Here is a 14,039-nt window from a genome sequence, read left to right on the forward strand (position 1 = left end):
AAATGATGTCTACAAGCGTCATCGTCATAAGTGCAGAAGATTTTACTGTCCTCTGTTTCTGATCTTTCAGTCTTTATTTGATAAAAACAAGTGAGAGCTATTAGCTACATCTCTTCACAAATCCATGAAGTAATTAACAGTAAACTAAAGCTGTAAACAGGGAGGATAAAGTTTGTTAACATACTAAACAGACACCTCTACCTTCTATACCTACAGGTTTTGATTTGAACAGAACGCATCATATGTTTTAGCCTTCAAAATGTACAACTCCATGTATAAAAAGGAACAATTAAGTATCAGTTAAGTGGCTGCAGTGTTTGAAAGCACTACATGCAAGAGCTGCATCTTTAGAAGTACAAATAAATGCCATTTAATCTATCAGGACACACTAAATGATAATTCGGAACAACCTTGATCTCCACTTCTTCTTAGTTTTTCAAAAGCGCACAAAAGCTCTTAATGAGGAGTACTGCTACTCAAGGCCCTTTACAGGTCATTATAGCAACCTATTCCATCTCTTCATCTGAATTTTCTAACTCCTTCTATAAAACACAAAGCAAGCTCAGGCCAAATGGTGCATCTCCAGATCAGCCAGAAATTGATTTCTTGGGGGAAAGGGGCTTAAAAAACAAAAGGCAGTATGTAGCATAATTCCCTGAATGCATTCTTTGCAGAATAGCCCAAGACAAAGGCTATATCTTTGTATTTAATATGCCTGAGCAGATTTTTATTACATCAGTTCATCCTGTCATTTTCTGAACCTATATAAACACCCTGTGGCAACAATTTCCATGACATACTGTGTCAAGAACCAGTTCTTTCAGTTTGTTTTGGACCTGCCACTTACTACCTTAATCTGACACTCCTTTGTTTCCTTACTGGGAGGGCCAGTGAATAATACTTGGTGTTTAACTTTTGGATGCTGCTTACTGTTTTAAAACTACAGAGAAGGAGGAACAGACTTTTTCATTATTCCTCCTTCCCCCAGGCCCCCACAGGGCAAAGATCTGCAATGAAGAAAACTAGTTGGTTCCTCATACTGACGATATTCCATGGTTATAACTCCTGCCACTTTTCTCCAGACCTCTTCCAGTTGTACTGCATCTTTTTTTTTTTTTTTCTTTTCTTTTTAAAAGAGATGAGGAAGTCAGGTCACATACTGTAGTCCAGATGACAGCATACTATTGGTTCAGTGCCATACCAGTGCCTTCTGTTTTCTTTTTAATTCCCACTTTGAAAATACCCAGCACTTGATTTGCTTCACAGCAGTCGAAGCATTGAGCTGACATTTTCATTACAACATTCTATTATAATCTCAAGATCACTTCCACCACAGCAGCAGTCAGCTCATCAATGGAGTAGCAGGTATTACAATATACACATTGAGATCTAACAAAAAGCAGCTTTCAAAATGGACTGCCTATTTCACCAATTTCTCTATAAGATTTATTTTCCCACATAGCTCTTTTATAACTCAAAGACTTGTCTCCACAGAGCTAGTTTTTCCATTTTCTGTTAACAAAATCAGTACATTAAGACACTGACAGATTCCAACTGCTTTTTCAGGACTAATTTAAATTTTAGAGTTTCAATTTAGTTTAAAAAAGGAACTGCAAGTATTTTTGTTAGTCAGAGCCTCGTGGCATGTAGGCACAGGGCTTATTCACATGCATAAGTGAAATCCACTTACTTTTTCCCATAACTGCTTTTCCTCTAGCTGCATAAGCATGTCCAGTATGTATGTCATATGGGCTGGGCCACTAAGATCAAGGATTTCCTCATTTATTGCCACATCATCTGGCCACTCGGCTAACAATGATGCCAGCACATGCCTGGCATAAAGAACAGCAGTTGCCTCATTTACACGATACAGGTAGTCCCTCACAGCCTTTTTACTTCTAGAGTCCAGCTCCTTGTGCAAGAGTATGGAACTCTTCGTGCGGCGTTGCTTGGCGTAACTAAGCTGTAGATCACTCTCTGTGTTGGTTATCAGTTTCTGGGCAACTGGATTGGTTTCTTCTGTTGCTTTATCACAGAGCGCAGGCTTTGACTGCAAAAAAGAAATGCAAGTTTGAAAATGGGCTCTCAATAATTTACTTCCTTATGTTTGGTTATCTGATCAGAATATCAGACAGCAAGCTGAATCTACAAATGAATTTGTCTTTTACATACTGAAAATCAAATGCAAACACAAAAGCGTGATCTCTCACATACCTACAGGGACAGAATTCCTCAAAAAGACTGTTTATGTTAACAGACTTCACTATGCACCAATGCATTCATGACTCTACACATGAGCAGAAACAGCAGTTAGAATTCTAACCAGAAGCGTAAATTTAAGCTGACCTACAGAGGTAAAGCAACAAAGCGCTATGCTATTTCTGACACAGAGTGAGGCAAGTTGGGAGGGGCTTTTGGAGATCATTCAGTCCAAATCTGACTTAAAACTGAGCCAACTCCAAAATCAAGGCTTTGTCCAGTTAAGTTTTGAGAATTTCCAGGGGTGGATATTTCACAGCGTCTGTATGAGCTGTTATAAGGCCTATTTTTTTTTTTTTTTTGTATAATAAAACTACTTCAGGAAGCCCTTGATGCAGTTTGCTATGCAACTGATAGACAACTGTGCTGGTGATATCACACAGCCAGGAGTCAGCACCCAAAATAAATCAGAGCTGTGGGACCATGCTATTGAATGCAAAACCTCAAACTTGCAAGTATAGCGTCTACTTTACAAGACAAATTCATTGCTATCTTGTTCTGCTGAAATTACTGTAAGATAACAATAATATGCTAAACCAGTAACACTTAGGCATAAGCTTACAGTAATTAGATACAATCTCTCTTGTACAAGGAGAGGAAATTGCAGCCCACAATCACAATTTGTTCTCCTGACTTGAGAATCAAGTTCTCTTACTTCCTTAAGGAAGAAATTACGAGGAAGAAATACTTCCTTCTTGTTCATTTTGACATAAAACATTAACAACAGATTATTTTAGATGTTTAAAAAAGAGTATCAGGTTTGAAGCTACTAAGCAAAAAAAAAAAGTTATTCAATGACAAAATTCATTATTTCACAACTATTTTTTTTGTGGAGATGCACGTACCAAACAGGGTAAGATGATCATATCTGTATCTACTGCTTTTGAACTCTGCTCCTCCAACCTCAAACGCTTGCTGGGTTGCCATTTCTGAGCCAGTGTTCGGATCCTCTCATCTGTTGTAATTACATCCCCATCAAACCTTAAAAGACGCAAAAGAACAACAACAAAAAAACTCCCACAAATGTGTTTAGAAAGTAATGCAAACTAAATTAGTGCAATTAAATGCAAATTAATCTTCTTACCTTCTGTTTTAGAAAGATTCATTAAACTCTACCTATTTTTATCATTTTACGTTAACCAGCTTTCCTGTTCTAACAGGTCAAAGATTTTACACGTTACAAAATTACTCATCTCTGAGAACATGGTGGCTCCACGACCTTGATTACTAGAAGCCACAGCTAAGCTGTCCATTCTTCCTCAATCCAGATAATTTAGAGACACAGTAGATCTTCATATAAGAGTTAGATTGAAAAGAACGTGCAACATATTTCACAAGATGGTGACTCATTTCCATAAATACAACTTAGTAGTAGTTTATTTCTTTACGTTTTCACACATGAAAACCAAATCATATCCTTGGAATAATTTCTATTCGATACCTTTTAGATTTTAGGTTACCACCCACACCTAGTAACTTTGTTTTTCTGCTGGACCCAGTCTTTCACATACCTCTTTTGAACTTCCAGGAAAAAAGAATCTGTTCTTTTCATTTGCAACTCATACATGGCTCGAAGAATATGGAGAGGGGCATTAAGTGCATCATGTGTCATCTAAGCAAGGAGGGGGAAAATAAAAGAAGAAAAAAAGAAAGAAAAAGATGACATTACAGGGGAAAAAGAAAGACAACCTAGGTATTTCCTTTCTTTAAGGACGACTAAGTATTATTTTCCCACTTATCATATAGGTGGAGAATTAATGAACTTAATAATATCTGGATTAGTAAAAATGAAAAGTAATTTAGCAAAAAGCTTCATAATGATTTTGTAGTGTTCATTACTGAAGTCCTAGTAGGAAGTTTTATTTCCTTTCTATAACGATACATTGAAATCATAGACCCATATTCTGTAAATTTAGAAGAAACACAGCTACATAAACTACCAAATATTTTATGCAACTAGCAAATTCACAGGAGGCAAAAATAAGTTTAAGTACCAAGAAGCATATTTTGGTGGCTTCATCCAAACCCTCCAGAGGATCAAGTTTGTTCTGCTCTAAATCAACAGGACCGACAATGGGTTGCTCCACATCTTGATCTTGTTCCCTTTCTTCCAGTTCAGTATCTTCACGTTCAGCTAAGGAACTGATCTCTTTCTTTGAGGAATACAGCATGATTGACAAAATCTACACAGAAAGATAGCATATGGTGTGACAGCTGTAGATATTATTAGTGTATCTGCAATCAGCATTTTATAAGAACATTAGAAGATTTGGACAGTGCTTAAACACATGGTATTCTAAAAAGAAGCAGCACCTAAAAAAAAAAAAGAAAGAAAAAACCCCCCAAAAAACAAAACACAAAACCATACCATCTCCCACTTCACAAATGAGTTACACCTTCCAGGCTGCTACACGGTCAACTTAAGTGATTAGTCAAAAGCGTAAAAAATTGAGAAAATAATTATTTAACCGTTTCAGCACATCCACGTTTTGAGGATTCTTAGACAAGAACAGAGCAGAGGTGACTATCACCAAAAAGCCAGTGATGCCCCTACACATACTTCTCCTTTGAAAACGTACCGTTGGCTTCGGCACAGCCAACGCCACTAGTACTCAGAGCAGGAAGAAAATAGTGTTACGCACTTCCTTAGTCCTCCAACTTGCGTCAGCCTCAGTTCCAAGGACTAATGCAGGCAGAACTATGGTGAGACATTTCAGTGCTCAGGGCAGAGCATTCGTTTGGTACGATGCTGCCCAAAGGGGAGGAAAGTGGGACACCTCTGAATCAGGGCTGGTTCTCTGGCTGTAGGTCAGAAGACAGCAAGGTCCCACAGTCCAGATCTGATTCTGCAGTATTTCTAACCAACCACTTGGGGCAACTTGTCAGAGGAACACCAGGGCTTTACTCTCTCTCTCGTTGCTACCATCCGAAGTACAAATTAACACAACTCTTGCCTATGATAAAACATAACTAACAGCTGAACCACACTTACCTTCCAGCAATTAATGAACATTCAGAAAGAATGTGCCCACATGCAAATTGATCTCCCCATATTGCACTGCGATATATCTTGTAAAGTCAGTGACTAGTGCAAGTAATGTTTTTCTCTGAGATTGATTATTATTATTTTTTTAAATTGAAGAATGGAATTTTCAAGAACAGTCTAAGTAAAATTCATAAAAGAAACTGAGCAGGTGATTAATGCCTCACCTTCAAAATTTCTTTCAAATATGATCAGATTAATTAAAATCAGGTCCTGCTTTAAAGAAGTTAGTCTATTACCTATACCATTACGATGGACAGAGGAAGGCAGATTCAGGGATACAGTTAAGTGAACATTTTTATAAAGACTAATTAGAAATACTCTTGAGACTTTCTTCACAAGAGGGAAGTACAGTGCCATAACCTTCCGTGCCTCTGTGTGAAGCCTGACTGTTTACAAAATGTAATTTATTTTCTTACCTCCAAGTCTCTGAGAAGCCAGGTCTTACTGAAGCCAGTTCCTTTGCTACATTTCTTCACTAGAAGCTTGAGTAAACCAGACTGAAGAAAGGCAGCCTGGATCTCCTTAAAACCATGAATCTACACAGACAGACAGATGCAAATAAATAAATAAATAGGGAACAATACATCACAATGCTTGAAAGGCCTTATCACATAGCCTCACGTAAAATTCCTGCCCAGATGAACTATGGTAGGGATTTTTTTCTTTCATTTCCCTAAAAAAACCACCCCAAAGCATAAATCCCTACTTCAAATGCCTTAAGAGTATTATCTATGAGACACACAGAATAGTAACTGGATGTCTGGTTTCTTCTGACAGTCCAGAAAAATACAGATCCCCTCTTCAGTTACTTCAAGAGTAAGAAAAGGGGCAAGTGAGCTTCACTCCATGAAGTGTTATCCCTATAAATATCTTCCTCAGCTTTCATGAATGGTCAGCCCCACAAAGGAAAAGTGATCCAACTTTCAACTCAGACTCCTGAATGCCATTTAAAGCCTTACGACATTTTCAACCCCCTACATACAGGGGATAAAAGGAGCCAGCTGTGAGGGAAACCAACTTGTGTTAGTTCCCCAATGCGCTTGGTCAATACCCAAGTTCCTGTAGTGCAAAGTAGAATACGAACTTTTATTTATCTATTATATTCTACATGTCAGGCAAAAGATAGATACCTTAAGTGTTCTGTAAAGCCCCTTTAGAGCGAGTGACAAGACCCAAGTTGCTTCCACTGCCTCAGCATAGCTACTGTCCATGCTGGTTTGCAGGAGGTGCGTGGATATAAGAACAAAGTGCTGGAGGTACTGTCTCAGCTGGGTCTGGGGATCGCTGCCTTCTTGTCCGCACTTCTGAATCAACTGGTAGTCTTTCACTACAAGAGAGAAAACACATAATTCACTAGGTTCATCTTAAAATGTTGTGAAATCACCTCCTACCAATAGATATGAGTAGGCCCAGACATGAACATGATCCATACATGAAGTACATTCTAATAAACACAGTCATATTAAAAGAGACTGTAAAAGAACTTCCTATCTGCTCTTGTACTGAAGTTATCTCAGATTCACTGAATAGTCAAGAAAATAATTCATTTTTCAGTGCAAGTTAAAAAAATCCCTAGGTAACTTCTGGCAACAGCTGATTGTCTGCACATATTTGCACATGAACAGTTCAGCATACAAAGCAGCACGTGTCGTATTTTACAGTTAAAATAGGGAACATTCTGACCTGTAATTGGTATGACAATAAGTCTTGCAGATCTTACTGTTTAAAATGTTAACAGTAAAAAAAAAAAACAAAAAACAAAAAACAACCCCAACCCAAAAAACTTTTAGATTCAAATCTTTCAATATCAAAAAGCGGTTTAGTCTGTTGATTTTTCCAAGTGTCTTTTAAACAACTTCAATAGTCAAATCTTAGGACAACCTTTGCTTTATTATCTTCTCAATACTAGGTCACGTATGCCAAAGCTGAAAGCCCCCACTCCTAGAAATCCAACTGATTTGTTTATATGTTAAATGTTTAGCTTGACTGAACTCTTAAAGTGAAATACAGGAAGAAAATTCTCTCTGGTACAACGAATGGGACGCAGGAGGCAGCATCTAGCTTTGGGGTTTTGTTGTTTGGGTTTTTTTTTAATAGCCTTTAGACACCATAAAAGCCACCACACTCTACTGATATGCCCTAGAATGAACTATTCTAAAACACCCAGACACATTCCCTGAAGTATACTCTAAGTCATGCTGTATAACACTTTTTACATTTCTGTCTTAAATTTTAGGGGTATTGAAACTGTTTTGAAAAGTTCTTCCAGACAGGGGGAAAGAAGAGAAGATAAGACTCCTGACATTTTATAAAGCACGTGATTAAAGAAGTTAGGCCTGTCCTCATGGTATGCTTTTTTACAGGACCAAATAGTCAACACAGCATCATTTCAGAAGCAGTCAGTCAATATTGGGTATGTTTGCATTTGTTCTTAATCGTCATTTGCTAGTAGGTAGCACATCTTGCCCACAGTGGAAACAGGCACTTCACAAAAATGCAGAGTATTTCGGGAGCAACAAAGTGGACTATCCCAAAAACATTCAGGCTCTGAGTACCTTTCCTTTATACACAGCACCTAACTACACAGAGGCAGCATGTGCATTTTTTAAATTTGCAACCATTTTAAAACATTAAGTACGTGTTTGCAAAGGATAAGACACAAACAGTAAGCAAATCTCAAAACAGAAACAATTGCTTAATCAAAAGCCTATTTCTGAGATTTCTCAATTAATAAAATGCTCTCAACAGTTTCCTAAATCCTTCTGAAAAAAAAAAAAAAGTCGGAGCTTTAAAAAGAAAATGAGTCTCCATAACCTTTACTGCAGAAGCTTCCCAATTTGGTTTAACCTATGAGCAGAAAATCAGGCGACTTACTAATAACGGAATTCAAACTCTGCAGGCCTGCAAAAAGTGGTCTAGTTAAGATATGCTTTTGGGTATCCATAAAAAACTGTAAGAAAATACTCTGTGATTCTTTGATAAAATAAAAGTGTGACAGAACCTGTTTTTCTCTTTCGGGTTTTGATGTCTACTACAACTGCCCTGTTTTTCTCTGTGAAATGCTTCAGGATGATCACGTTATGAGGCTCATTAGCATTATCCATGTACACAGAACGAGTCCCCATACACAGCACCTGAAATTGCAGCAAAAGTTTCAGTTATGGTTTGGAATACTTATTTGTAAATACACAGCCATCTTTTATATTGGTCACATTTGCTTATGCTTGGTATTGTATTTTTTAGCTGAATAATCTGCTCGCTGCCAGGTATTTGCTGATCTTTAGAAAATGGCAGTTCACTTCTATAAAAAAATGCCCACAACAACCAACGCAATGCTACATAGGCAATATATCAGAGTTATGACTATCAAGAGTGAGATTGGATTGTTTCGCTTGTATAAAAAGCCCTTTTTGATACTCAAACATACTAAGCTGGTTTTCTCGTGACAGTTAAAAATAGCACTCAAAGAAATGCAAGGCAAAACCAGCTACCTTATTCTTCATTAGACAAACATTAATTGTGCGCAAGTGGAAAGATGTGAACTCTGACATACACCGTGTTTTGACAGTTTATAATGGATGTCCCCAATTGATGAAATCCGTAGTATTTAGAAATAGAAACCTAAAAGCTCTAACCAATTTAGTTTCCTTTAGTATCAATAGGCCACTTACCTCAGGAAACCCAACCAGCACCAATAAAGTGAAGATATTGGTGTGCTTTAGCTGGAAGGGCAGTTGCTTAATGCAATGGTCAGTGAAAGCAGCGATCACATTATGCCACTGCGCAGAAGAGTTCAAAGATCGAAGAATATCTGCCATGGAGCTTGCCCAGTCCAGACCTACACGACTGGAAAGCAAGAGCAGTCTGAATTAGGAGGGCTGACTACAGACTTACCTGACACTATTTTTCCTCAAGACAGCGTATCACTGTTAATCTGTCATAGCTATGGCTTTCATATCCTTATATAACTGTTCTTCCAAATATTTGAAGCTTTCACGTCAGCTAACACATGAATTCTGTTTTGGTTTTCATCATTAGAACATAAATACTACTCTGTTTTCTTAAAGGGTTTACAGTCCCAAATCAAAGTGTGCCTGAGCTTTGTCACCTTTAATTTCTAATTTTAGTTTAGAGCTGAAAGGTTCTTCTTTGCACAACAGCAAGTAGTTTATTTCCCACATACATGATTACCTGCTCTCTCTGTGGACTACACAAATAATCTAATGAGACTGGCATCCTTGCTCTAAAGTTAGTCTTCGAGAAACTACTTTGCCTCAGCTGATCTTGTGGATATTCTGCCTTTAAATTTCACATGCTTTTCTATTTGCTTATGGACCTTCCCTATGAAACATAGCTACAATGAAAAATAACACTATCAGATTTAAGAAATATGATATTAATGTTAGAATGCTTGAGCGCTATCTCAAGATCTTCAAAATGGAACACCTGCCCTGCCTCTCCTTGCTGTTTCCAGTGCAATTTTACTATATAAAAATCTCTCTCTCTAATACTCTTACATAAAAGGCCCAGATCCGGAACTCAAAACTGGTGATAGTTCTCACATGACACACATTCCTCCTTTCCCAAGTTACACAAGAGATAGGTAACTCCACGGGAGAAAATTAGCGTCACACAAAAAATATAAGACTCTATTTTGGTTTTCCTCCAGGTTTCAAACCTTACTTCTTCCACAATAACATGCTGCGTAGCTAAGTACAGAAAATTAAGTCACTCTTCAACAGACAGCCTTCTTTTGGAAGGAAATTAAGAGATTCTCACTGCAACAAGGGCTGCAGATGCCATGATCAGGGTACAGGTTTAATTGACTTTCTATTAAAAAGCCCCTATGCATGAGGCAAATATGAAAGAAAATTAGTATTAGTCATCAGAGAGCAACTAATAGGTTTAAAATAAAAGGCACCTGTCTAAACACACAGCTCCCAGACTGAACAGAAGATGAGTTGTCTTCCAGCCTTCTGGCACTGTAGACCCATCTCCCGCAGCAAACAGATTATGTTTGGCTGAAAGGACTTTAGCCACTGCAGCATCCACTTCTGCAGGCATAAGTCTCAGGATTAACTGGCCCAGAAGTCCCAATGTTAAATGATAAGTTTCATTTAGGTGGCCAGCGTTTGAGATTACGACCTGAAACATCAGTGGAAGTATTTGTTCCAGGTTAATCAAAGACATTGTGGAGCCCTAAGGAAAAAGAAAAATCTCAGTAAGGCAGGGAAAGAAAACAAGACTTTTAGTCAAAGCTATAGCATATACAGAAATCTTCTGTTCTAATGTTCTTTCAAATGGGACAAAAGGAAATGAGAAACTAGGTTCTTACTTCTGTTGTTGACCTGTTATGCTGACCGGACACGTAAACCTGAGCTGATGGTTTAAACTCTGCAGATGTTGAACAGTTAAGATAGACTGCTTTACAGATAAGCTAAATTTGCCTTCCCTCTTCCCCCACGCAAGAACAAGCCCTTATATCCCTTAGTAATGCGAAATGTCTTAAGATGTTCTGATTCGCATTTTATAACACGTAAGCAACGACAGCCCATCTCCCACATTTAATTGCTATGAATTTTATTCACATTATTTGTGATATCCAGAAAACTACACAGATTGAAAGTAAGAAGGCCTAACCGATTTGAAAGGTGGTAGCATAGCTGCAAGCAATCCTAGAATCCTCTTCTGAGAGCATTCAGCAAAAACTTGCTCCTGGCTAGGTATTAAAACCTTCTCTGCTTGCTTCTGGGCTGAATCCTCCAAGAGGTAGTCATCTCCTTTTTAAATTAAAACAAAAGAAGAAAATCCCCAAAATGACATTAAAAAAACAGGAGAAGAACTAATAGCTTAATTTTTGTAATTACAATCTAAGGATAAAATCCCTTTTTTAAAAATGTTATTAAAATTTGAAAAGTAAGTCTTTATAAATGCGTCTAAAAGTTAGTAAGTAAAGAGATTTACAACATCTATTCAAAAGCATAAAGGACAATACTATGAACAGATCCATTTTACTATCATAATTCTAACAATACCAGTCTTTAATAGAATAAGACACTTAACTTCTGGTTCCAAGTACATAAGAATTCACAAGTATTGTGTTAGACCGCCGGGACCTATAATCTCTATACATGGATATAGATCAGTGGAATTCTACTACCATTTCTAGAATCCTTTAAACTGATTGAAAGGTAGCAGTTGTTCCACGCAGTATGCTTGGCAGGTTTTTACAGAGCAGACAGCTCACTTGCATTAAAGACATTTGCAAATACACAAAAATGGGTTAGGAACAAAAAATACAGCTGTTTGCTTTGCATATGAATGGATATTTCTGTGACAGGGAAAATGAGAAATAATCTTTTACCTGTTGGAGAAAGATTATCATCCACAGACAAGTCTGACTCTTGTCTCAAAACAGCTTTCTTTGCAGAGACAACTTTGCTTTCACTTCCTTGTTTTCCTCCTTTATCTTCTGCAGGGGACTGGATTTCATTGCGAGCATCTCCTTTCCCCTAAAAATAAAACAAAGACACTAAAAGATTAAAACAAAACTTAATACCTGCAGAAACAGCCATGGAAAGAAGGCGCCAGTCATCTGCATTTGATGAACATTTTTCCTCAAATATCAAAACCTTTTATTGGTTAAGAACTTCTTGATGTATGCATGTCGTAAGCTTCCATACAGTGAAAATACATTTCTCTATTTTGCCTGTATCTCCATGCATTAAACTATTACAGTGTAATAGTTTAATACGCTGTATAAAACTGTAGGAAACTCATTCTCCTACCTAAACAGTGCTAACAACTAGGGGGAAATGACAACCCTTTCAGAAAGAACGTCCTTTGCCCCTTCCCTCCAACGCCTTTGTGAATCAGTTGCCTGTGAGAACATAAGGTGATGCCTTCATCTTTGATCAGCTGGATCTAACAAAAAACGAACCAACCAATAACTGTTCCCTTGCCCCCCAACTTTTACCTACAAATGAAATCACGACTATCCATTATTTCAGTTACATATCCAGAATAGGATGGGTAAGCTTCTGAAGAACACGCATCATCTAATTGATATCAGGGGTTCTGTAAATAACAGGTACTTACGTTACAACGCATAAAAGAGCCTGTGCTTGGTTTCTCATCTCTTCCCTTCACTGCTTTATCACTTTTTGGAGCACCATCTGTTGGAGGACTGACTGAAACAGTGTCATTCTCTGAGAAGGATTCACCTTCTGGTAACATGCAAAGGAGAGCTAAATTTTTCAGACCTGAAAGCAAGAAAATTATAAAAGCTATTTAGCTGTTGAGTTGCAAGACAGGCAAAAAGCAGAACTGAAACATTTTGAAAGAGAACTGTGAACTTTCCCTCACACACTTCTTTTGAATATCAATTCCATCAAAAAGATGTTCCCCATCATGTTCACTTAATTATGTAGTTCCATTAAATAACACTGTGATGAACAGGTGGTGACATTTTCCACCTCACACAGACACCATCAGGGCAGAAGTTTTAATTAATTTAAGAAGTGTTAGAGATACCTCCCAACAGTGTAAATTATGAAAGGTAAATGAAATTTGTCTTAGCTTTTATTTAATCTTCTGACCACTTAAATATTTATACACCAAAACTGTACATTAAAACCAAACAGATTAAATAATGGGTATGCATAAGTATTTGGTAGTGGTGGTGGTATTCCAGCTGTATTAGAACTGCTCAGGAAACACACCAGTAAACTTATTTGAATTTGAGTCTAGAATTTTTGATACATTCAACACGGCCTCTATTGTATCACCCTATTTTCTGTAGTAGGTCTCAGTTCACAGAAATCCTCGTTTCCAGACAAAGGGACATCATCCTCAGAAACCTATCTCATACCACAAATAAGGTTAAAAAAAATCTTGCCAAGAGATGCAGAACAAAAAACATTTTCCACCAAGTTATTTGCTTTCCTTCAAGTCCTTCAGTTGTCACTAACTCATTACTAACAGAACATGAAGCTATACTGATTGATCCCTTTACAACATCTAAGATGGAAAAAAAAAACCCAGAAGAGTTGCCAAGTTGTCTTGAATATTTATGTAAGTATAAAATTAATTTTCTCAAGCACCCTATTTTCCACGTTCCAATGACCCTGAACGACACTTGTTCTGCATTTGCTTTCTACATAAACAGTTATTCTCAGCGAAGTACACAGTAGCTTCCCCTTTCCTTTGGAAACTTCAAAGTGAGTAATCACAGATTTTTCTGACACCTGCTAGAAACCATTGTTTCAGTGAAGGAGGAGCTGACTCACCTTTTCCGTGCTGTGCTTTCATCAAGCAGTCTCCGATGAGCTGTATGCACTGATGTTGCAGAACTCTGGCATGACTGAGGACCTGTGAATCTAGTTTTTCCCCTTCTACTTCCTCCCCATTTGCCAGATCTGCACTATAGAGAGTCAAAGCTGCAAACAACAGCCAGGAATAATTGTGGACATATGGCTGGATGAGCCTCTGTCGGTCACTGATTCGAATAGTCACCATCGGGTACACCGTGATGCTGTGAGTGGGCAAGTGACTGAAAGAAGAAGGTACATAATTTTGAAATATGGCTGCTTTCTTGCCAACCAATGTAGTTAGTAACACACGACACCTTTACAGGAAGCTATGAAAAACCCAACGCCTTCCAGAGTTTCAAACTCTAGACCTGTTTTTTTTAAGATCTTTGGTGTCAAGCACTGAAAGCTATGTTGTCTAACCA

The 14,039-nt window shown here is 37.7% G+C and overlaps 1 protein-coding gene across 5 annotated transcripts in view; it reads right to left on the reverse strand.

The window, feature by feature from the left end:
- The window catches only part of ZZEF1 (zinc finger ZZ-type and EF-hand domain containing 1), a 62,507-nt gene that overhangs the window by 13,169 nt on the left and 35,299 nt on the right, over positions 1 to 14,039 (reverse strand). For all 5 annotated transcript variants that reach the window (XR_008579853.1, XR_008579855.1, XR_008579854.1 and 2 more), the window contains exons 36-48: positions 13,594 to 13,856; positions 12,404 to 12,567; positions 11,670 to 11,817; positions 10,946 to 11,085; positions 10,227 to 10,504; positions 8,977 to 9,151; positions 8,307 to 8,439; positions 6,436 to 6,632; positions 5,722 to 5,841; positions 4,254 to 4,442; positions 3,771 to 3,871; positions 3,105 to 3,240; positions 1,691 to 2,050 (exon numbers count right to left, since the gene is read on the reverse strand). Coding sequence is in view for 1 of the 5 variants with exons in the window: in XM_054847291.1 (XP_054703266.1) it covers positions 1,691 to 2,050; positions 3,105 to 3,240; positions 3,771 to 3,871; positions 4,254 to 4,442; positions 5,722 to 5,841; positions 6,436 to 6,632; positions 8,307 to 8,439; positions 8,977 to 9,151; positions 10,227 to 10,504; positions 10,946 to 11,085; positions 11,670 to 11,817; positions 12,404 to 12,567; positions 13,594 to 13,856 (2,404 nt within the window). In the remaining 4 variants the exon portion in view is untranslated. The remainder of the gene's footprint in view (positions 1 to 1,690; positions 2,051 to 3,104; positions 3,241 to 3,770; positions 3,872 to 4,253; positions 4,443 to 5,721; positions 5,842 to 6,435; positions 6,633 to 8,306; positions 8,440 to 8,976; positions 9,152 to 10,226; positions 10,505 to 10,945; positions 11,086 to 11,669; positions 11,818 to 12,403; positions 12,568 to 13,593; positions 13,857 to 14,039) is intronic.

The sequence above is a fragment of the Grus americana genome, chromosome 19, assembly GCF_028858705.1.
Source record: "Grus americana isolate bGruAme1 chromosome 19, bGruAme1.mat, whole genome shotgun sequence".
Classification (NCBI taxonomy): Eukaryota; Metazoa; Chordata; class Aves; order Gruiformes; family Gruidae; genus Grus; species Grus americana.